Source organism: Oryctolagus cuniculus, chromosome 2 (genome assembly GCF_051225735.1).
Source record: "Oryctolagus cuniculus isolate XC-2025 breed Fujian yellow rabbit chromosome 2, ASM5122573v1, whole genome shotgun sequence".
NCBI classification, from domain to species: domain Eukaryota; kingdom Metazoa; phylum Chordata; class Mammalia; order Lagomorpha; family Leporidae; genus Oryctolagus; species Oryctolagus cuniculus.
In genome coordinates this window covers 69,504,541-69,529,823 of record NC_142868.1, presented here as the reverse complement: position 1 = coordinate 69,529,823, position 25,283 = coordinate 69,504,541, and the positions used below count along the sequence as shown (strand labels likewise).

The 25,283-nt window shown below is 41.6% G+C and overlaps 1 protein-coding gene across 1 annotated transcript; it reads right to left on the bottom strand.

The window, feature by feature from the left end:
- Positions 1–2,139: 2,139 nt before the first annotated feature.
- On the bottom strand, positions 2,140–25,239 carry CFAP96 (cilia and flagella associated protein 96). Its single transcript, XM_002709497.6, has 8 exons — positions 24,763–25,239; positions 21,297–21,477; positions 18,843–19,062; positions 15,171–15,308; positions 14,341–14,416; positions 11,039–11,218; positions 7,158–7,327; positions 2,140–2,374 (listed from the first exon to the last, which is right to left on the bottom strand). The coding sequence occupies exons 2-8, from the start codon at positions 21,394–21,396 to the stop codon at positions 2,326–2,328; spliced, it is 933 nt and encodes a 310-aa protein (XP_002709543.3). The 5' UTR covers positions 21,397–21,477; positions 24,763–25,239; the 3' UTR covers positions 2,140–2,325.
- Positions 25,240–25,283: the final 44 nt, after the last annotated feature.

Here is a 25,283-nt window from a genome sequence, read left to right as displayed (position 1 = left end):
TTGTGTTGTGCTATTCTTTGAGTATATATACCTCGATTCATTTTGATACTATCTTATTAAGGATTTCTGCTTCAATATTCAGAAAGATACTAGTCTGAATTTTCCCTTAATGTCTTAGTCGGGTTTCAATACCAGGAAATTCCTAGCCTCATAAAACATGGCGAAAAGTGTTCATACCTCTGTTTTCTGAAAGAACTTACATAGGCTTGGTACTATTTCTTCCTTAAATATGTAATAGAATTTGCCCAAGGGCCTAGAGTTTTCTGAATTAGAAGGTCTTAAATTGCAAAAGAAAATTGGTTCATAAATACAGAACTATTCAGGTTTTCTATATTTTCTTACGTCAGTTTTGATGATTTGTGTTTTGAAGAATCTGCACATTTCATATAAATTCTCAAATATACTGGAATAAAGTTGTTCATAATGTTCCTTATCTTTTTAATGACCAGAGGACCTGTGATTACATACTCTTTAATTTCTAATATTGGTCTCCTTTGCTAGAGTTTTATCAATTTCATTGCTTCATTTTAACTGAAGTGAAATGAGTCCTCATTGTGGCTTTTATTTACTTCTCTGATGGCTAGTGTTTGTGTGCATTTTTTCATATGTCCATTGCCCATATGTATTTCTTCCTTTGAAAAAATGTCTATTCATATCATTTGTCCATTTCTTAACTGGATTTCATTGTTGTTGAGTTTCTTGAGCTCCTTATATATTCTGGATATTAATCCTTTATCAGATGCGTAACTTGAAAATATTTACTCCCATTCTGTTGGTTGTCTCTTCACTTTGTTCATTGTTTGCTGTGTAGAAGCATCTTAGCTTGATACAGTCACATTTGCCTATTTTTGCTTTTATTGCCTCTGATTTTGGGTCTTACCCAAAAAGTCTTTGCCTAGACCAATGTACTGCAGCATTTCCCCTATGTTTTCCTCTAGTAGTTTGATAGTTCCAGGTCTTAATTTTATATCCTTGATCCATCTTGAGTTAATATTTGTCTAGGGTGTAAGGCTGGGATCTTGTTCCAAACTTCCACAAGTGGAAACACATTTATTTCGATAACATTTGATGAAGAAACTGTCCTTTCTCCAGGGAATGATTTTAGCTCATTTGTCAAAAATTGGTTGTGGATGCATGGGTTTATCTCTGGGGCTTCTATTCAGTTCCACTGGTCTGCATGCCTATTTTTATGCAGTGTGATGCTGTTTTGACCATCATAGCCCTATAAAATGTCTGGAACGTGGTATTGCGACGCCTCCGGCTTTGTTTTTTATTAAGATTGCTTTGTCTATTCAGGGTCTTTTGTATTTCCACATGAATTTTTTTATTATTATTATTTTTTGACAGAGTGGATAGTGAGAGAGAGAGAGACAGAGAGAAAGGTCTTCCTTTTTGCCGTTGGTTCACCCTCCACATGAATTTTAGAACTGTTTTTTCTACAGTTGTGCAGAATGTCCTTGAGATTTTTCTGGGGATTGTATTGACTCTATAAATTGCTTTCGGCAGTATGGACTTAAATTTTCTTTTTAAAATACAAACACCACCACCTTCTTCCCCTATTGAATGAGGACTATTGATAAAAATCTAATTTTGAACCACAGTAATATTAGGTCTTTTACAAATAGATATTTTTAAAAGGACAGAAATAACTTGGGAACTAGTGGATAAAACCTGGGTAGGATGCTCTGGGAGAAGGAGCTTTGGATACAAGCACATTCTATTCTCTCTCCCCAGCAACTCATTTTGGGGTTGCCACTGACTAAATAATCCTATGCTTTACAAAGCCATAAATAGAAGGCATAAATAAAGAAGCTGAAAACATTCACTTCACTACATAACATGCCTGAGTATGAACCTATGCAACATAAATGGATTGAATATTTGTCTTTGATGTTAACAATGCTTTAAAGGCTTTGACACTTGAGTAGCCATCAATCAGTCCAACCTTCAGGTACCCCTGAGAAGGAAGAGTAAGTTAAGAAATTACTGTGTGTTTTCTACCGCTCCAGCCTCAGCACCAAACCCTCACTTTTTTTTAACATTAGGAGTAAAAGCTTTCAAGCAATCAAGTACACTTCAAGATTTTATAAAATTTCTAAAAACATGAATCTAAAACCAAAGTAGCACTCACACATCAAATAATTAGCAAATACTATTTATTAACAAACTAGTAGTAGTAAAATAAGACTGTTAGATTTGGAGCTTTCAACTTCTTTTAAATACTTGAGCAGTCTTTTCCACAACATCTTACATTTTTCCACATATTTAGTCTTGATAATGAATTGATAGTAACTAATATCTAGAAAGCTACTCATCTTCCAGTTGCTAATAGGACTGTACTGAGGCACTCTTGTAGTTCTTCGAATTTAGTGCCCTAAAATAAGAAAATAAATGCATATTTAAGTTTATATGTTCAAGTAACATATCTGTACATTCTCATAAAAAATTTCGCACTAAAAGATTTAAAACAATTGTACAACATATTAACAAAAACAAAATTTTCTCACCAACTTACCTTCTTATTTTAAGTTAGAAATACTGAGAAAATGCTATGATTTTATGGAATCAGTTTCAAATACTACTATGTAGAGGTTTGCGTGTTCTGAAGTTAAGGTAAAAGAAGCTAAAACCTGATTTAGGAAAATATTTGTTATAATATGAAAAGAAAATTTTCAATAAAAAATTTATTAAACAGGGGTGTGCATTTGGCCTAGTGGTTAAAACTGGTGAATTAGCCTGTGTTCCACATCAGAGTGCCTGGGTTTCAGACTGCTTCTGCTTCAGACCCCAGCTTGTTGATGAGGCAGACCCTGGGAGGGTGGCAGTGGTGATGGCTCCAGTAACTGGCCCCAGCCACCCATGTTGGAAGACCTGGATTGACTTCCCAAATCCCGGCTTTGAGCCAACACAACCTTGGCCATTGCAGGCATTAGGAGGGTGAAACAGCAGATAGCAGCTCGCTCTCTCTATCTCTACCTCTAAAATTAAGAAAAAAAAATCTTAAACAGAAGATAAACTTGTGGTTTTTCAAAAGAACAATAACTTACTCTGGTTTCCCTGGTCCAAATATACATATATATATATATATATATATATATAGATATATACTCAGAACTTTCTCAGGTTTGTGCTCTGGACAGAAAAGAACACAGAGAAAATTTTTGAACTGCCTCCTCTCACTCCCCCCTGCCACTATTTCATGTATTTGAGGATGAGTGCAGTGAGAAAAATTCCAATTTTACTGGCTGAGCTATTGGATAAAGTTGGGTAGATTACTGCTAGGTGGCTCACCAAAGCATTAGGTCAATGGACACAGGGGAAAAAAGTTCTCTATCTTCTTGTTTCCAGGTCTAGCACTCTACCAACTAGTCTACAAAGAAAATCATTGCTACAACCGTGGTTTAAATGACATGAATTTATCCCAAAGTCTAGGGGAAATCACTTGGCTATATAAGAAAGCCCAGAGGCCTACATCAGTTCTTTCAGAAAATTTGAATTTTGCTGCATCAAAATAAACTTTCTTTACTTCACCAAAGTGCTATAAAGGACAGATAAAATACATATAAGTCAGTTATGCTGTCATCAATGTTAGCTTTTTAAAATGAAGGTTAGTTTGACATAATTCAAAATACATTTCCAAAACCTACTTTTTTAATCCACATAAAAAATCAGCAATACATAGTACACTTGGAAATCTTGATTAATTAATTATTACATTAAATGAGAATTAGTCGCTTCACCTACACTACTTCACTCATAATAGCATTCCATAAGTCAATAATTTTGTATTAGTTGCATCATTTAACTTCTTTTCATAACTTCTGTGGTTTCATAACTATTAGAGATTTTTTGTTTTTAAATTTATTTGTTTTAAGATTTATTTATTTATTTGAAAGGCAGAGTTACAGCGAGGCAGAGGCAGAGAGAAAGAAAGAGAGAATGTCTTCCATCCACTGGTTCACTCCCCAAAGTGTTGCTGTTGATTTGTTCCTGAGAGGATTCATTCCTGAGAGGAGGAACATGGTGGGGCCAAGAGGCACGGAGTCACCACACAGACCCCAGGAGTCGGGCGAAAGCGGGCAGAGGCGAGCAGCCCGCAGACTCGTTTATTTCAGTTGGTACAACATCTTATATAGCCAAGACAGCCAATCTAGTCAAGGGGTGGTCTATGCCCTAACCAATCACAGCCTGTTGCCAGGCAGGCTCCGAAGCCATCCAATCACAGCCTGTTGCCAGGCAGGCTCTGTTGCCAGGTGGGTTTCAAAGCCATTCCTGAGTAACTGATGCTGGCTTGCCAGCAGCCATCTTGGCATGGCCTTCTCGTTCCATCACACCAAAGCAAAAGCTGGAGCTGCATAGATCCTAAGCCAAGGAGTCAGGAGCTTCTTTCAGGTCTCCGATGCGGGCACAAGGGCCCAAGAACTTGGGCCAACATCTACTGCTCTCTCATGTCATAGTAAAGAGCTGGATCAGAAGTGGAGCAGCTGGGACTCGAACCGGTGCCCATATGGGATGCCGGCACTGCAGGCAGCGGCTTCACCCACTATGCCATAGCGACGGCCCCCTGCTCCATTTCCAATCCAGCTCTCTGCTGTGGCCTGGGAAAGTGGTGGAGGATGGCCCAAGTGCTTGGGCCCCTGCGCCCACATGGGAAACCCAGAGGAAGCTCCTGGCTCCTGGCTTCAGATTGACACAGCTCCGATTGTTGCAGCCAACTGGGGAGTGAACCAGCAGATGGAAAGACCTCTCTCTCTCTCTCCTCTCTGCCTCTCCTTCTCTCTGTGTAATCTGACTTTCAAATAAATAAATAAATAAATCTTTAAAAAACAAAGGGTGCCTGAAAATAATAACAGGAAGACAGCATTAAAGTGGGTACATGGGGCCAGCATTGCACTGCAGCAGGATGGGCTACCACTTGCAATGCCTGCATCCCATAATGGAGTTCCAGTTTGTGTCATAGCTATTCTGCTCCCAATCCAACTTTACTAATGTGCCTGGGAAGGCAGCAGAAGATGGCCCAAGTGTTTGGGCCCTTGATACCCATGTAGGAGACTGGAATGGAGTTCTAGGCTCTTGGCTTTGGATGAGCCCAGGCCTGCTGGCTGTTGTACTCATTTGGAGAGTAAACAAGCAGATGGAAAATAAGATGTTCTCTCTCTCTCTTTCTCTCTCTCTCTCTCTCTCCCTCCCTCCCTCCCCTCTCCCTCTCTCCCTCTCTTTGCATTTCACCTAAATAAATAAATTAGTATATATTTTTAAAGATTTATTACTTATTTACTTATTTGAAAGGCAGAGCTACAGAGAGGCAGAGGCAGAGAGAGAAAGGTCTTCCATCTGCTAGTTCACTCCCCAGATGGCCACAACAGCCAGAGCTGAGCCAATCCATAGTCAGGAACCAGGAGCTTCTTCTGGGTCTCCCACGTGGGTGCAGGTGTCCAAGGACTTGGGCCATCGTCTTCTGCTTTCCCAGGTCATAGCAGAGAGCTGGATTGGAAGTGGAGCAGCTGGGACTAGCACTGGCGTCTATATGGGATGCCAGCACTCTAGACAGCAGTTTCACTCACTACGCAGCAGCACTGGCCCCCATAAATCTGTATATTAAGAAAGTGGCACATCATGGTGGCTGGTGGTACAGAACTGCCACATGTCCAACCCCGATGGCAAATATGGGGAAACCAAGCACAGTGAGGGGTGAACTGGGAGCCATGGCAAAGACATGAGTTCTCCATTCATTACATGGAGCTGAAAACCCACCCTCAAGGCTAAAGCAAGGAGAGCATCCTGGGCAGAAGGAAGTCGAGGCAAGACGAGAATGTTCCGGTGGCCCATCTGAACAGCCACTGCAGGAGACAAGATGGCGGGGTGGAGGCTGTGGAAGGTGGGGCGGGTGGGCAGTGGTGACTGAGGAATGGACACTCCAGTGTCATTCATTGTCCCTCGTTTCTGAGATCCCTGGTCACCAACCCACAGAAGACAGCATGTCTCCAAGCATCATGGTGTCTATCTCCTTTATTTGGAGCTCTGCTAATACAAATCTCTCTAGGAAGAGGCACCAGAGAGCCGTTCTGACTCTGGGGAGTCAGGGTTGAGGCAACCTGATGCTTGTTACCTCCCCTCCCCTCTGGGTTTTGAGGGAAAACGTGCAAATTTTCCCCACTGTAACTGCTAGCCTACGGGGAGGAGCAAGGGGAATCCAGAGGTGCTGAGATGTGCTGAGATGTGCTCACATTTAGCCAAGTTGGGCCAAGTATCCAGCAGGCTGGAAACCAAAGCTCCTTTTCCAGTGCTCCTTTTAACCGCCCTCCTCCCCCGTCATTTGCAGTCACTTTCATAGAGCCACGTATGTGCTGGATGGGTTATCACTCACTTCAGCTCTGAGTAATTTCAGTCTCTGGACAACTGGGCCCTCTCAAGACTCTTCCCTTGCCTGCCTTTCACACCTTTTCCTAATCTACTGGGTGACTGCATCAGAGTTAGAGATGTGTGGATTGATTTAATGTCATTACAGACTTTCAATGGATAAAAGCATCAACTGAATTCTTCCACTTTATGATTTTGCACACACATACAGATACAAAGAATGACTGATTTTTTTCTAAGTTCATATTCTAAATTCCAAAGAATATTATCAATTTTGAGAGTGCTTAAAACCTGGACAAAATAGAAGTTTTAAGATATTTTGACAATATATATACATATGGGGGCATTTCACATTTTCAATCAGAATATTTCCTGTTTTCACAGAAGGATGTTTCAAAGTTAGAAACAGAACTCTCCAGCATCTTGAGGGTTCCCCACAATTATTGAGAAACAGCCAATGTTCACAGGTACTGCAAATTGAACTACAAATACCTCATCTCCAAATGATTCATAGTAATGTGTTATTGATCTGCTTCAGAAATTATGAACAGAATAGTTTGGCATAAATAAATTAACTTCTTTCAATTAGAAACTTCAGGAGATGAAAAAGAATTTCTGCATTGGGGGCAAATATATTGAGGGGGCTGAGATTTGTAAAGTCACACAAATTCAGCACTTATGTATATATGTGTGTGTATATGTATATATATATATAAACAAGAATATTATCTTGGAAAAATCTAAAAGTTCAAAATAATTTTTTCTTGGTTTATGAACTAACTGTCAACTCTCCTTACCTTTTGACATTCAAAGTCATTATACTTTCAATCGGCCTGCTTTTTGGTCCACTTGGTGGATGGAAAATCTTACCACCTTTGCCAGAAATCCCTTTTACCAATTTCACCGTATAAGGGTCAGCAGAATGTGATGGATAAGGGTCAAATGTCCCTGCCTTCATTCCACCAGCCTACAAAAAAAGACATGAAAAAATTGCTGCGTTTTTGTAAAATGCTTCTTCAAGAGTAGGTGATAGAGTTCAGACATATTTTTGTAGTGTGTGGAGTTGGTTTTACATTTAAAGAAAGTTATCTATACTAATTCAATACAAGCAAAGAGTCTCCTGACCACCGATTCTACAAGATTGAAACTTAACAATTCCAGACATTCTCTGTAAAAATGAAAATGTTCAGTCAGATAATAATCTAAACTATTACCAAATATTTTAGTAAGAATTTTTTTAGATCAGGTCATCACCTAGTTAGGGGATGAGCTTATGTATTACTGAGAGAATGAGACATAGGTAAAAGATATTTTCATAAGGAATGAGGAACAGGGAGCCTAGCATAACATAAGTTTACAACATGCCAGTCAGTGATGGAGAAGATTTAAAAAGAATTTTAAAGCAATAATACATAGAAAGAGAAGATGATAAGAAAATTAAATGTACTTTATAGTTTTCTTATCATCTATAAAGGGAAATCAAAATATTTTTCTACCTAAATACAAATATTTGCTTTAACGTTTTAAACTGATTTGATGGGATTTTTATCTTTATAGTCACCAAGAAAATTGTAAAGAATAATAATAACCCACTTAATTAGGTTTCATTTCAATGTAGTGTCTAAATCAAATATACATGAATTTAAAGTTGATTTAAAACATGCTGCTTCAAAAAGTTCATGGAGAAAGAAATGAAAAGATAATGTAAATTTTCATGAACTCTTTGAAGACCTTTTATATGGTTATAATTTTTCAAGTTTTCCAGATTGAAGACCATATGGATTATTTTGAAAAGAAAAATAAGAAGAAATGTAAGATAAGTTAATTTTTCAATGTAAAAGCAAAATTAAGGAGTTAAAAATACAAATATATATAAGGGGGTCTCCAAAAAGTTCATAGAAGGAGCAAGTGTTATGGCAGAGTTAAGCTGCGATTTGGGGCACTGGCAACCCCTACTGGAGCACCTGGGTTTGAGTCCCACCTTCATTTCCAATCAGGCTATCTGCTACTATGCTTTGGAGGCAGCAGGTATAGACCAAGTACTTGGCTCCCTGGTATGCATGTGGGAGACTTGGATGAGTTCCCAGCTCCGGGTTTTGGTGTCACCAAGACTTGGATGTTTCAGGCATTTGGAGAGTGAACTAGTATATGGAAAATCTCTCCTCCTCCCCTCTTCCTCTCCCTTTCTCTGCCTCTCAAATAAATACATAAAACTTAAAAATACTCATGGACAACATATGTTATGAAAAAAACTATGCATGTATTTTGAAAATTTTTTGCATCAAAACATACCAACTTGTTATAACATTTATTAACAAGATCTAGAAGATCCAACAAAAATTATAATAGCAAGTATTGGTGAGAATGTAGAAAAAAGGCAACCCTTACACACTGTTGGTAGAAAAATAAATTTGTAGAAGCAGTATGTAAAACCTTATTGAAGTTGTTTGAAAAATCAACAGATCTGCCTTGTGATCCTGTACTCTAACTTCTGGATATATATCTAAAGGAAATTAAATTAGGAACTAGAGATATCTGCACTATCATTCTGCACCATCATATTCATTGCAGCATTATTCACAATTTCTAAGATATGGAATCAATCTAGTTGCACAACAATGGATAATAGCAATGTGCTACATACTCATATACACAATGTATTATTGTTCAGCCATGAAAAAGAACAAAATTCTGTCATTTGCAGCAAAATGGATGGAGCCAGAGAACATCATGTTGGTGAAATATTAGACACAAAAGGCAATGTCAAACATTTTCTCTAATATATGAAAGATTAAAAAATTGATCTGAACATAGAATAGTGATTATTAGAGACTGAAGAGGGAGTTAGGAGGTGGTCATTGAAGAGATTGGTTAATGGATACCAAAACACAGGTACAGTAGAAATAAGTTCTACAGCAAAGTGAGGGGACTATACTCATATTTGACACTATCTATTTTGTGAAAACTACAAAGTAAAAGTTTAAAGGCTCCAAACACACTGTGATTAGGAAATAGAAACATTCATTACTGGGGCTGGCACTGTGGCAGAGCAGGTAGAGCCGCTGCCTACAGTAACCAGCATCCCATATGGGCACCAGTTTGGGTCCCAGCTGTTCTGCTATGGCCTGAGAAAGCAGTGGAAGATGGCCCAAGTTCTTGGGCCCCCCTGTACCTGCATGGGAAACCCAGAGGAAGCTCTTGGCTCCTGGCTTCAGATCAGCTCAGCTCCAACCATTGCAGCCATTTGGGGAGTGAATCAGCAGGTGGAGGGCCTCTCTCTCTCTCTCTCTTTCTTTCTCTCTCTCTCTCTTCCTCTCCCTCTCTGTAACTCTGACTTTCAAGTAAATAAATAAAATCCTTAATCCAAAAAAAAAAAAAAAAAAGACGAAGATCTAGTTTGAGGCACTAGGAAGGATATGACACCAATGTGAAAAAAGCCCCTGTCAGAGCATCCATTGTGCTAAAATTAAAGAAAGAATATCAAAGTTATATTGGAAAACATGGGTAAAATGGTGAAATCACTGATGCTTTCTGAAAAGATTATAAGGACAATGCCTCCAAAAATCGGCATGTTATAAATGGATACTTTGTTTTAAGAAGGAATGACGGGGAGGAATTAATATGGTGGAGTAAAGAGGGAGCTTACCACTCTAGTCTAGGAGAAGATAGTTTAAAAAAAAAAAAAAGTGGAAGGAGTGCAGTTTCAGGGAAGAGTTGGGGAGAAAATGGCAGAGGAAACTCTACTCAAATTGGAAGGACACAGCCAACCTACATAGAGGGTGTGGACATGCACCAATCAGGACCCCAGCAGCCCAGAGCCTCCGCACCAGCTTGGGAGAGCGACTCCAGAATGCAAAAGCCCAAGAATAAAGCTTCAAGAAAAGTCTGGAGGGAATCTGGCTTGGAGCCCTGTGGTGGGTAGTGTACCTGCCAAACTAGAAGAGGAAAAAAAGGAGGGAGAGCACATTCTCTCTCCCCAGTTACCCTGCAATGGCGTCCTGTAACAAGCCGATAGAGAGCGGGTGCCATTGTCGACGTATGTAACAGCTGTGCTAGCTGTGCAAGCTCCTGTCTGCGCCCAGCAACCAGCTGAGCAGAGACTCCTGAGTCTGTGCCTGCCCTAAATTATTAAATTTCCAAACACAAAATATCGAAACAAAGTCAAAATCCAACAGACTAGAAAAATTACTTTCAACACAAATGACAAAAGAGTAGTAGCCTTAATACATGATCTTGTAAATCAGTATGAAAAACCACAAACATCCTAATAAAAAGTCCACAGGGAAAATGAACAGGAAATTCATAGGGGAAAAATTATAAAATAAGGTTTATAAAGTGTCAGAGCATTTTAATTTTTATTCTCATTTGTAAATTTCTGTAGTAAGGAGGTAGCTCAGAAACAGGAATTTTTTTGAGAAACACTAGGCCTAGCATCTAGAGAGACACATCAAAAATTCATTGTCAATTCACATGCAATTGAAGTGATTAAAAATCCCTTCATTACAAAAGCTTCATTATCCTCTACACTAGTCATGCTTTGTGATTTCTCATAATTCTATAAGTGTGGTTCCATGATTCTTGGCATCCATATGAATAAGTTTATTATTTATGTGGGTAATAAAATAATTTGACAATAAGAGACAGGATTTCATTAAGATGCTCCCAATTTTTAACTTACCTTTTTACCAGGAGAAGAGGGTTTAAAAGGGCTTGAAAGCACTTCTTTCTTTTCCACTTTTTTAATGGGTGGCAAAGCTTTCTCAAAAGAGTAAGGATTGGTGTCAAAATAATCCTTTGGATAAAGATTTAACTTGAAAGGTGTTCCTTTGAGTAAACGACGGTGTGCTTCATTCTCTTTCTGTAAATCGAGGTCAAAATTACATAGCAGAATTATGCAAACTGGAAATAACTTAGAGTCAAACCTTCTTTTAAATCTTTTTTTTAAGAAACTTTTTCTCTTTTTTTTAAGATTTATTTTATTTTATTTATTTGAAAGACAGTTACAGAGAGAGGTAGAGACAGAGAGAAAAAGAGGTCTTCCATCCGCTGCTTCACTCCCCAGATGGCCACGACGGCCGAAGCCAGGAGCCAGGAGCTTCCTCCGGGTCTCCCATGCGGGTGCAGGGGCCTAAGGACTTGGGCCATCTTCTACTGCTATCCCAGGCCATAGCAGAGAGCTGGATTGGAAGAGGAGCAGCTGGGACTAGAACTGGCACCCATATGGGATGCTAGCACTTCAGGCCAAGGCTTTAACCTGCTGCACCACAGCGCTGGCCCCACCTTCTTTTAAATCTTAATGTAAGCATGTAGATTATAGTAATGGAGGAAGTTTTTTAATAAACACATTCCTTAGTTAAATTCATTTTTATGACACTAAAGATATGCCTACTTATGAATAAGCATAGCTATTATTCATTTTAGATATGTTTATTTGAAGTGTAGTGATCTATTTATCATCTAAACAAATCTCCATTAACTCTCTGAGCAGAATGATGTAGTTAAAAAAGGACTGGTCTTTGGTTCAAACCCTACCTCCTTACTGACTGCTGTCATTTCTCAGGCAGGGACACTGGGAAAGTTACCCCTGCAGAGTCACATCTTCAACTGTAAATGGGGGTGATATCATCTCCCCCCCCTTTTTAACACCATTGTAAAGATTGATTGAGATTATATAAAGCACTCAGCACATGGTAAATCTTCAACCAATGCTAGTTTCTTCTAAGAATAAAAAACACTGAATTTTCTCATAGCGTCTTTCTGTTATATTATTTGTATCTACCTAGTATTCAAGCAAAATGGGTCATTTCCACCCCTCTCGTATTGCAGATTTTTCCATGGGACAACACTAAGTATAAAAATCCAGAGCCTGGCGTGGGTATTTAGTCTAGAGTTAAGCTGCTGGTTCAGATGCCTGCATTCCACTGGAGGACCTAGGTTCCATACCAGGCTCTGGTTCCTGACTACAGCTTCTTGCTAACGCAAGCGCGGAGAGGCTGGGGTGAGGGCTCAAGTACTTAGGTTTCTGTTGCTCACATGGGAGACTTTGATTACATCCCTGGCCATTGTAAGCATTTGGGAAGTGAACTAGAAGATGGAAAATCTCTGTGTCTCTCTTTCTTTCTCTCTTTCTCTAAGTAAATTAATTTTTTTTCACAGCCAAACTGAATTTATTCAAAGAAAATAAACTCAGATTGAGCAACTGCCAGCGTGCACACAGACCAAACACAAGGCAAAGGGCCCAGACACCAGGGGCTGGACGTTTTTATATCTTAGGTAGTCTAGGGGTAGGGGTGGGGGACGGTAGGTAGAGGTGAATTCCTTCATACAGATTCTTCAAGTTTGGCCCCCATAAATTGTTTTTAAATTGCTAGCTGTTGGGACCAGTGCCGTGGTATAGCAAGTAAAGCCACAGCCTGCAGTGCCAGCATCCCAAATGGACTCCAGTCCAAGTCCTGGCTGCTTCACTTCCAATCGAGCTCTCTGCTATGGCCTGGGAAAGCACTAGAAACTAGCCCAAGTGTTTGGACCTCTGCATCCATGTGGGAGACCAGGAAGAAGCTCCTGGCTCCTGGCTTCAGATCGGCACAGCTCTGGCCATTGTGGCCATTTGGGGAGTGAACCATCAGATGGAAGACCTCTCTCTCTGCCTCTCTTTAACTCTGCCTTTCAAATAAATAAATCTTTTTCAAAAAAAATGCTAGCTGTTAATAAAGTAACAAAAGAACTTAGGATATGAAATACAAATTTTAAAAAGAGTGAAATTCTTGATACACTTTTTTCACTCCTTGCAAATATGAAACTGGTATTTTATCATTCAACAAAGTGAAGAGAAAACATCTGAGAAATGAAATCTAAAATAGTTATCCCAGAGAAGACTAATTTTCACTACAGGAATTCTGCTGCAGCACATTCAGAAAATTTTTTCTCTTTTCAGATTTTTCTTTTTTTTTAATCTGTCCAGCCTGTAGAACACTCACTCCTTGGCAATCGGCTCTCTCCTCTTCTCCATCACAAGGGTACAGATAATTCATTTGTATTCTGGTTTTCCTTTGAGGATGTGTCTCTCAAAATTGTTTTCATGGGAAGCATATGGTAATTTGTAATGTTGCTATGGTGGCTTTAATTGGCTGCAGTATTGTGAGACAGGACAGTGGCCAATTTCACAAATGGGTTATGCCCACACCCAGGACAAGTGTTCTATCGATAATGGGTACCACAGTACAGTTCGATGGAAAGAGTAAGTTCCAGGCACCACAACACACTAGGTTGACTCTAGTTTACAAAAGCTACAGATTTTATAAAGAACTGCAAAAGAGGTGTTGGCAGCTTCCCAGCATGAACAACAGATAAACATTTAAGGAGACAGAAATGTTAATTATCCTGATTTGATCATTGCATATTATATACAAGTATCTAATTATCACACTGTACCCAGTAAGTACACACAACTATTATTAGAACTAAGAGGCTCATATTAATTGTGGAGCCAGCGCCGTGGCTCACTTTGTTAATCCTCTGCCTGCAGCGCCAGCATCCCATATGGGCGCCGGGTTCTAGTCCTGGTTGCTCCTCTTGCAGTCCAGCTCTCTGCTGTGGCCCAGGAGGGCAGTGGAGGATGGCCCAGGTGCTTGGGCCCTGCACCCACATGGGAGACCAGGAAGAAGCACCTGGCAGTGCCAGCCATAGCGGCCATTTAGGGGGTGAACCAACCGAAGGAAGACCTTTCTCTCTACCTCTCTTTCTCTCTGTCTATAAATCTACCTGGCAAATAAATTAAAAAAAAAAAAAAAGAACTAAGAGGCTCTATAGCAAGATGTGGGAATCTAGCATTAAAAGGCAAAATTATCACAATCCAAACACATCAGGCTAGTTCTGTCCAGTGACATAAACAGATCAAACAAAAACATAATTTCACCACAAGTGAATTCTTCAAGTCCACCAAATAAAGGAAGTTTGAAAAATTCAAAATAGATATTTTACCTTATAATTTACTTTGGGTGCATCATAGAAATCAGCTGAATGTGAAAACTGTTTACCTATGGTAATATTTGCATAGCTAAGGAAAGAAAATAAGTCATGGTCACTTTGAGGCTCAGAAATTTTATTTTTTTAAAATTCAAAACAAGGGGCTGATTCTGTGTAGCAACACTGGTATCCCCTAAGGCACGGGTTCCTGTCCCAGCTGCTCCACTTCCAATCTGGCTCCCTGCTAATGCACCAGGAAAGCAGCAGAGGATGGCTGAAGCCCCTGCCCCCATGTGGGAGACCCAGAAGAAGCTCCTGGCTCCTGGCTCTGGCCCAGCCTTTGCGGCCATCTGGGGAGTAAACTAGAGGATGGAAGGTGTCTCCCTCAGTCTCTCCTTCTCTCTCTCCCTCTGTAATTCTGACTTCCAAATAAAATAAACAAATCTTCACCAAAAGAAAAAAAAATCCAAAACAAATAGGTCCAGCATTGTGGTGTAGTGGGTAAAGCGCCACCCCTATGGGCACTGGCATCACAAGTGTCTGTCTGCTCCATTTCTGATCCAGCTCCCTGCTAACGGCCTGAGAAAGCAGCAGAAGAGGGCACAAGTCCTCAGGCCCCTGTCACCCATGAGAGACCTGGATGGAGATCCTGGCTCCTGGCTTCGACCTGGCCCAGCAGCAACCTGGAGCAAAGCAGCAGATGGAAGGTCGGTCTCTGTCTCTCTCTCTCTCTCTCTCTCTCTCTCTCTGCTCCCCTCCCCCAGCTTTGTAACTCTGACTTTCAAATAAATAAACAAATCTTTAAAAAAATTTCAAAATTACATGAAAGTATTAAAATATCTTACCCATATCCAGTTCCTTTCTTTCCTGGGTTTGTGTATAAGTTCTTTCCAGGTGCCTCATATTTTTCTCTGGGTTTTGATTGTGCACTGAAGAATGGAATTGGACCACCTATGGTTCCATAGTAGCTTCCTAATCCACATCTTAAAGACAATTTTGTGTTTTGATTAAATGATAAATTTCATGTTATATATATTTTACAACATTTTTTTAAAAGATTGGAAAAGGAGAAAAATACACACAATGGAACTAAGCTACCTGACTTTGGTACAAAAAAAAGACACATTTTGTTAGATTTTAATCTGATTTTGGGGGGCAGACGCTGTGGTGCAGTGGGTTAACGCCCTGGCCTGAGCGCGGGCATCCCATATAGGTGCCGGTTTGAGACCCAGCTGCTCCATTTCTGATCCAGCTCTCTGCTGTGGCCTGGGAAAGCAATAGAAGATGGCCCAATTCCTCAGGCTCCTGCACCCAGGTGGGAGACCCTGAAGAAGTTCCTGGCTCCTAGCTTTGGATTGGTGCAGCTCTGGCCTCTGTGGCCAATTGGAGAGTGAACCGGCAGATGCAAGGCCTCTCTCTCTCTCTCTCTGTAACTACCACTCAAATAAATAAATAAAATCTTTTTTTTTAATTTTTTTTTTTTTTGACAGGCAGAGTGGACAGTGAGAGAGAGAGAGAGAGAGAGAGAAAGGTCTTCCTTTTGCCGTTGGTTCACCCTCCAATGGCCGCCGCGGCTGGCGCGCTGCAGCCGGCGCACCGCGCTGATCCGATGGCAGGAGCCAGGAGCCAGGTGCTTTTCCTGGTCTCCCATGGGGTGCAGGGCCCAAGCACCTGGGCCATCCTCCACTGCACTCCCTGGCCACAGCAGAGAGCTGGCCTGGAAGAGGGGCAACCGGGACAGAATCCGGCGCCCCAACCAGGACTAGAACCCGGTGTGCCGGCGCCACTAGGCAGAGGATTAGCCTAGTGAGCCGCGGTGCCGGCAATAAAATCTTAAAAAAAAAAAATTCAGTAAGAGAGAATATTCAGGGGCCAGCGTGGTGGTGCAGCCAGTTAAACTGCCATTTGGGAGGCCAGCATCCCATGTGAGCACCAGTTTGAGTCCTGGCTGCTTCCAATCCAGCTCCCTGCTATTGCACCTGGGAAAACAGCAGAAGACGGTCTAAGTGCTTGGGCCCTGCCACCAATGTGGGAGACCTGGATGTAGCTCCTGACTCCTGGCTTCAGCCAGGCCTAGCCCAGCCATTGTAGTCATTTGGGGAGTCAGCCAGCAGATGAAAGATCTCTCTCTCTCTCCATCTCTCTCTCTCTCGGTCTCTCTGTAACTCTGCCTTTCAAATAAATAAATACATTTTTGCAAAAAAAAAAAAAATCCATTAATTCCTGTCTATGAACATATGCAGGCAGTTCATAAAGTTCACAGAAAATAGATGATTTTAGTCCAAAACACTTTTGAAATCCATGCATAGTTTTTCATAATATATATCTTACATGGACTTTCTGAGGACCCTTCTATGCATGAATTTCAAATTTCAAAATTAACTTGTCTTTTTTTATTTTTATTTATTTATATATTTTTTTTGACAGGCAGAGTGGATAGTGAGAGAGAGAGAGAGACAAAGAGAAAGGTCTTCCTTTTGCCGTTGGTTCACCCTCCAATGGCCGCCGCGGCCGGCACGCTGCGGCTGATGCACCGCGCTGATCCGAAGGCAGGAGCCAGGTACTTAGCCTTGTCTCCCATGGGGTGCAGGGCCCAAGGACTTGGGCCATCCTCCACTGCACTCCTGGGCCACAGCAGAGAGCTGGCCTGGAAGAGGGGCAACCGGGACAGAAAATCGGTGCCCCGACCGGGACTAGAACCCAGTGTGCCGGCGCTGGAAGGCGGAGGATTAGCCTAGTGAGCCGCGGCGCCGGCCTAACTTGTCTTTTGATTCCATTTTTCCAAAAACTTCTGAAGCGCCTTCATGTCATAAAACTCCTTTAAAAAAAAAAGATTTTATTAATTTGAAAGGGAGAGAGAGAGGGAGGAAGAGAGAGAGAGAGAGAGATCTTCCATCTACTGGTTCACTCCCTAAATGGCCACAACAGTCAGGGCTTGGCCAGGCTGAAGCCAGGAGCTTCCTCCAGGTCTCCCACGTGGGTGCAGCAGCCCAGGGACTTCAGCTGTCTTTTGCTGCTTTCCCAGGCACATTAGCAGGGAGCTTCATTGGAAGTGGAGCAGCAGGTACCCAAATGGGATGACGGCACTGCAGGTTATGGCTTAACCCACTGCACCACAGCACCAGTCCCTATGTCATAAAATTCTAAAATACAGTAAGGGAATAAAGCAATGATATTACAAACAAAAGGACAATTATACAGTAGTATAATTTAAATAGAATGTGATTTCATGCAATAATGAAAATCACTATACTTAGAATTTATTTAATGTCTCTGGTTATATAATTTGATGTTGAATAAGTGCCCATGTAAGAGTTTTGTGTTTACATCATGAATCTCTCTTTTTGGAAACACTTTCTGTAACCCACAAAATTACAGAGGTTTCTCACATATCTGTGAACTTCAAAAAGAAAGCTAGTCTAATTATAAAATTATTATAATTTCTTGACTAACAAATATAAGCATATTATAAACTAATATATCAATGCAACAATTTCCAGATATTACTACATGGATCAAATTTCATCATAGTTGAGGGAAAGACTAAAAATTAGGAAACAGTTATTTAAAGATAAAATACATACAAAGAAATAGCAGTTTTGAATTAAATCTAAAAAGAAGTCTAGAAAATAGTAAAAATAAATAATTAAAATCTACCTAAACAGTAAAAAAGATGGAATGACAGTAATAGCAGAAAAGAAGAAATTTCCCACTCTTAATAAAGACAGTTGTTTTGGCTGAGAAGAGAAGGTGCCTGTTAGAACTAAAAGAAGGTTGAATCAAGAAACATGGTTTTCCTAGTCTCAAGAAAATACAGCAAATAAACACAAAGTTAGACCTCAACCAGCTCTCATCCACCATCAATTCTAAATTGAGAGACTCAAAGTTAATAAATGTGAAAAGCATCGTATTTCAGATCTCAGCTATATAACACAAAATACTTGGTCTTATTTGTTAAACTCATGATTTAAAGGTAAGAAAAAACTGAACCTTTACATTGATAACTGTCAAGATTAAAATATTTTTAAACCCCATGAAAGTGTCTTCACAATAAATTTAAGATAATATATTTATTTTTTTATTTGACAGATAGACAGTGAGAGAGAGAGAGAGACAGAGAGAAAGGTCTTCCTTCCATTGGTTCACCCCCCAAATGGCCGCTACGGCTGGCGCTATAAACTATTTTCTTTATCAAAAAAAGGCAACTTTTTCCTCAATCTTTAAAGTTTTTTAACAAATTTATTTATTTTTATTATTTGTTTTTTATTATACAAGCTAATAGGGAACAGTAACATATATAATCCAAAACATAACATGAGAATAAGAATATACTTAATCAAAATTAACCTGTCAATCTAAATCATCCAATCTGATTCCACCTAAGACAAAGTATCCTGAGAATAGTACTTAAAAATTAATTTCACATAACTGAATCCTAGAGAAAAATGAGTATTTCATTTAAGCTAAATAGAGAGCGGTGCAGAAGATCCACTTAAGACATTTTCCCAAACACTTACGGCTTTTTATCCCCACTACTAGGGAGAAAGGCTTTGCCTAGATTTTTTTTTGCTTCTTCCATCATATGCTGTCTCTTCACTTGATTCAGATTTACATAGCCTTCACCTTCAAAAATCCTTCCAAATTGGGAATCAAAATAACCTGCCTGGAGATCAGACATTCCTTTGGATCCCCCAGGTAACATCTGTCTATTTTTGCTTGCAGCCTCATTGAAGGGTCCTTTAAAAATAAAATAGGAATACTATAATTTTGAGCTCACTAGTAATTAAAGGACATGAAAAAATCACTTGTAAAAGTTTCCAAATGAGACTTAGGCTAGTTATGAGTTTTGAGGTCTTATTAGAGCTTCAAAACATTCACAGAAAGTTCTGTGTTAAAGGCTTTATTGACTGTAAGTCCTAAGAGATTGTCACTAAAATTTTTTTTTTTTTTTTTTTTTTTTTTTTTTTTTTTGACAGGCAGAGTGGACTGTGAGAGAGAGAGACACAGAGAAAGGTCTTCCTTTGCTGTTGGTTCACCCTCCAATGGCCGCCACGGCCGGCGCACTGCGGCCGGCGCACTGCGCTGATCCGATGGCAGGAGCCAGGTGCTTCTCCTGGTCTCCCATGGGGTGCAGGGCCCAAGCACTTGGGCCATCCTCCACTGCACTCCCTGGCCACAGCAGAGAGCTGGCCTGGAAGAGGGGCAACCAGGAAAGAATCCAGCGCCCTAACCGGGACTAGAACCCGGTGTGCCGGCGCCGCAAGGTGGAGGATTAGCCTTTTGAGCAGCGGGGCCGGCCTCACTAAAATATTTTAACACTAGGGTAAGGGGTTGGTTATACACTGTGGATTTAAGAGCTGGAAGAGACCTTACAGGTTACTGAATTCATTATTGAATTCATTGTTCTCCCTCCAATATACTCTAATCTCCCTCCAATATACTCTAACATACTAGGGACCCTGGTGCAAGACATCAGAAAGAATGTGTGTGAGGTTGAAGGGCTATACCTAATTCCCTTCCTAGGTATATTCAAGACACATGAATGCCCATGTCCACTAAAAGACACAAAGGTAAATGGTCATAGCAGTTTCATTCAGCAACATAAAAACATAACAGAAAGCCCAAATGTCATCAAGAGGATTTTTTAGCTCATGGCATTTATACAATGAAACACTAGCAGCCAAGTAATTATTTAGAGGCTGTTTTCATAAGCATTTGAACTTCCTTTTTAATTTGGATCTAAGAGAACTCAAGTTGAGAAGTCCTTCAGCAATGTGAAGAATTTTTTGAAAAGCACACAACACTTAATTCAACAAGTGTGTTGCAACGTTAATTTGTATCACTGATTCTTTAACTTAAATTTCAAAAATATAAGAGTACCTGTGGCCGGTGCCGCGGCTCAATAGGCTAATCCTCCGCCTTGCGGCACCGGCACACTGGGTTCTAGTCCCGGTTGGGGTGCCAGATTCTGTCCTGGTTGCCCCTCTTCCAGGCCAGCCCTCTGCTATGGCCCGGGAGTGCAGTGGAGGATGGCCCAAGTGCTTGGGCCCTGCACCCCATGGGAGACCAGGAGAAGCACCTGGCTCCTGGCTTTGGATCAGCGTGATGCGCCGGCCGTGGCGGCAATTGGAGGGTGAACCAACGGCAAAAAGGAAGACCTTTCTCTCTGTCTCTCTCTCTCTCACTGTCCACTCTGCCTGTCCAAAAAAAAAGAGTACCTGTGAGACATTCACAATTTCCACAGTCAGTAACACACATTTTCACAGTAAGTCTTTCTCTCACACTTGACCACCCAGTTCCTCTTCCATAGGCAACAATATTAATTTGTTTTCCAGAGAATGTTTAGGTATGTTCAGTTGAACATTTTCACACATATCCTTTTCCATGTTTAATGTCTAGCATAGCATATACACTATTCTGCACTTTATTTTTTTATTCAGCATGCATCTTGGAGCTGTTTCCATATCCATATATTTGTTTTACTGTTGCATAGAAGTCATTGGATATTCAAACATTCAATGTACTTTAGCTCCTTTTATTATTTATGACTTTCCCAAAACCCCTTCAGCTATTCATTTAGCATTTTATTATTCAGGAAAGTGATAAGAGATGGCCTTCTTGGATACCAAACATATATGCTGTTTGCATAGGACAATGTCCCATCTAAGCAAAAACACAAAACAAGCAAATAACAACAACAACAAAACACTAAAAGCTAAATATTCTGCCATGCCATGTTCCTTTAGAAAGAAATAAAGTTTCCTATAAGAACAATAAATGAGGGAGTGTAGCCCCATAAAATTAGTTTCCTACTTAAAAAGTTATCTTTTAAAATTTCACAAATTAATCAACTTAGAACCTTAATGCTTTAAAATATAGACTATCAAAAATATCATTTAACTTAAAAACTAAATTCAAAACTTATATAGTACATACCCACTATTCAGTTAAAAATACATGTAAACACTTACTATTAAATTGTGAGACATATTTATCACCAACAGTAATGTATTCCATCTCACTAAAGAGGCCAATCCTCTCCATGTCAGTCTTTCCTCCTTCGAGAGGCATGGTTGCTTCTTAGGGCGGTTTGCTGTATCCTGCTAACTTTGAAAGTCTCTTTAGGGCTGCTTCTTTTATAGAAAAAGCCTCCTTTACATAGAGAAATACAGGAAGAAAAGAGAAAAATGATTCTCAATTTCAGTCCAACTTTCAGTTTGAGAGTTGTTATTCTTAACATTATTATGTGAACGGTAGAGAGACAGACAGAGATCTTTTCCATCTGCTGGTTCACTCCCCAAATGCCCAGAAAAGGCACAACTTGGCCAGGTCAAAGCCGGAAGCCCAGAGTTCATTCTGTGTTTCCCACGTACACGTCAGGGATCCAGCTGCTACACCATCATCTGCTGCCTCCCGGAGTGTGCATTGGCAGGAATCTGGAATTGGCAGCAGAGCCAGGACCCGAACCCAGGCACTGATACGGGATGCAGCATCCCAAGTGGTATTTTAACCTCTGCGTCAAACACTCGCTCCAAGTATGAGAGTTTTAATAGTCACTATAAACAATCTAAAACTGTGGTGAAAGAACACTCAGTGGGCCAAGGGGAGGAAACTGGAATTCAAAATTACCACGAGGGCTGGTGGTGTGGCACAGAAGGTTAATTCGCCTCCTGCAGTGCCGACATCCCATATGGGCATGGTTCGATCCCAACTGTTCCACTTCCTGTCCAGCTCCCTGCTAAAGCATCTAGGAAAGCAGCAGACAGTCAAAGACCTTGGGACTCTGCACCCACGTGGGAGACCAAGAAGCTCTTGGCTCCTGGCTTCCTGGCCCAGTTCTGCCAGTTGTGGCCATTTGGCATTTGGGGAATGAACCAGCAGATGGAAGACTCTCTCAGGGACGGCGCCGTGGCTCAACAGGCTAATCCTCCGCCTTGTGGCGCCAGCACACCGGGTTCTAGTCCCAGTCGGGGCGCTGGATTCTGTCCCGGTTGCCCCTCTTCCAGGCCAGCTCTCTGCTGTGGCCAGGGAGTGCAGTGGAGGATGGCCCAAGTCCTTGGGCCCTGCACCCCATGGGAGACCAGGAGAAGTACCTGGCTCCTGCCTTCGGATCAGCGCGGTGCGCCGGCCGCAGCACGCTGGCCGCGGCGGCCATTGGAGGGTGAACCAACGGTAAAGGAAGACCTTTCTCTCTGTCTCTCTCTCACTGTCCACTCTGCCTGTCAAAAAAAAAAAAAAAAAAAAAAAAAGGAAGACTCTCTCTCTCTCTCCCTTTCAAATAAGTAAATCTAAAAAGAAAGAGAATATAAATTACTTTTAAACATCATCATGAGACCTCTTTTTTTTGGACAGGCAGAGTTAGTGAGAGAGAGAGAGAGACAGAGAGAAAGGTCTTCCTTCCTTTGGTTCACCCCCCAAGTGGCCTCTCTGGCCAGCGCGCTGCGCCGATCCGAAGCCAGGAGCCAGGTGCTTCCTCCTGGTCTCCCATGCAGGTGCAGGGCCCAAGCATCTGGGCCATCTTCCACTGCCTTCCCGGGCCACAGCAGAGAGGTGGACTGGAAGAGGAGCAACCGGGACAGAATCAGCGCCCCAACCGGGACTAGAGCCCAGGGTGCTGGCGCCGCAGGCTGAGGATCAGCCTAGTGAGCCGCGGCACCGGCCTGAAACCTCCTTTTGATTATGTGTTAAGTTCCCACAAAGTACAAAGGAAGACGTAAGCCAGCATTTGTTTTACAGCCATTATCTGTTGGAAATGATAAAATTGTTGCCATGGAGTATAATATATAAACAACATCCTTTTTTTTTTTTTTTTGAGAAGTTTAAGGTAGACCTCAAAGTTTTAGTAAGACTTTGTATGGTTTAGATAAAATGATACATACATACTGCATTACCCATTGTATTGAAAGCTATAACTTAGGTTTTCAGAATGTACAATTTTTCAGAATAGCCCTGTTTTTGAGTTTTCAACTTAAATGGACTTAAATAAGAAATGTGCCACTGGCAAAATCGGTCAACAGAGGGAGAGAATTGCTTAGGCAAGATAAAAACAAGGAAACAAATCAAAAATCTACAATGAATTCTGAGTATTTGTTGTAGGGCAGAGTGCAACTTGAATTTTCTTTTGAAATGATCACTTCAAACAAAAGTCTAAACATTAAACATGCATCTATTGGGGCTGGTGCTGTGGCACAGTGGGTTAAAGCCTTGGCCTGAAGTGCCGGCATCCCATATGGGTGCCAGTTCAGGCCCTGGCTGCCCCTCTTTCAATCCAGCTCTCTGCTGTGGCCTGGGAAAGCAGTAGAAGATGGCCCAAGACCTTGGGCCCTTGTACCCGCGTGAGAGACCCAGAGGAAGCTCCTGGCTCCTGGCTTCGGATTGGCACAGCTCCAGCCATTGTGGCCATCTGGGGAGTGAACCAACGAATGGAAGATCTCTCTCTATCTCTGTAACTCTGTCTTTCAAATAAATAAAATAAATCTTAAAAAATGTGTTTCTTTTAAAAAAATGCATCTATTAACTTAGAAATCAATTTTTATATCTTAGAATTGTTCTAAAAAGGAGGAGCAAAGAACTAGGAACACTCGCCTCCATTTCTTCCTAATGGTTTGTAACACCAACTACAAACTAGGCACTGGGCACAGATCAGCGTATAAAACTCGCACTGGCTTTCGCTTCCCGAGAAGAGAGCTCTCCCCTCCTCAAGTGCTCAGCCTACTTGCTCTGAGTACGAGTCACTGAGCATGACATTGCTGATGTGCACCGTCAAAGGGTTATATGAAGACGCAGTTTAAAGAACAAGAAAACAGAACGTCCTTCCCCTCTTCACAACTTCTCCAAATCTAAACATCAGCCATTTGGGGATGTGGTATTCTGTTTATGCTGTTTCATCTCCACTGCCGTGTTGCTCCATGGCCTTAAATCCTTTCAATGACCCAAAGGTCTGCCATCCTTACGAGAACCCTGCTCCTCGCCTCTGGGCTGCTGTCTCGGTGGGCTTCTTCTCTCCAGCCACAGGACCATTGCACATGCTGTTACACAGCAGGACGGCTCTTTCCGATTAGCACCAGGTTATTCGCACTTCCTTAAGCCCCTCTCTCAGAGCGGCAAGTGCGTCCCCTGCTAAGCCCTCACCACGCGTATCTAACAGATCCCCGGTACAGGAATCCCTTCATTAACAGCCTGTAAGCTGGGCTCCGCAAAGGCAGGACCTGTGGTGAGAGCTGGGCGGTTCTTCACCGCGGTTTTCCCGGGGTTGCGCGGCTCAATCAAGCGCGCCACGGACCGAGTGGAAGAGGAGGAGGAAAGGGGAAGACATTCCTGCCTTGAACCTTCCCACTTCCCAGGCTTCTTGCTCCGCACTGACCACTCGCTCGCCCACTCCTTTGACACACATCGCGAACCGCCCTTCCGGGAGAAGCTAGGGCCTCTCATACTTACGAGGCACAGATCTGCCCTCAGGGAGCGCACACCTAGTTAGACAAAATGAATGAACAAGTGGACTTTGGCAAATTCCCTTCGAAAGGCACAGATGAAGTGTCGTGGCAGCGACGAGTGAAAAAAAAAAAAAGATATTAAAGCTCTGAGGTGCTGAGAAAACTTTCCCACTAGGGAGACGGAGGATGCGAAGAGACAAGTGTCCAAGGGCAACGCCTGGTGTCCTCGTGGACCAAGTCACCTCTCCAAAGAGCGCCTGACCCGGTACCGAGATCACGCCATCACAGCTCAGCCCGGGTTCATTCGGCTCCAGGAGCGCTTCCCGCGCGGGCCAAAGCTGCCCAGGGTTCTGCGAACGGCGGGCGATTGTTGTGGTGCGTTGCCCTGGAAACGGGAGAAACCATTCCAAGCACGAGAGGGCAGGACACGCGAACAGTCCACTCTCCACCGAAGAACACACAGAAGGATTTCAGAGCATCTGCATCAAACGAAAGATTCAACCAATAGATTTCATAGAAAGTAAG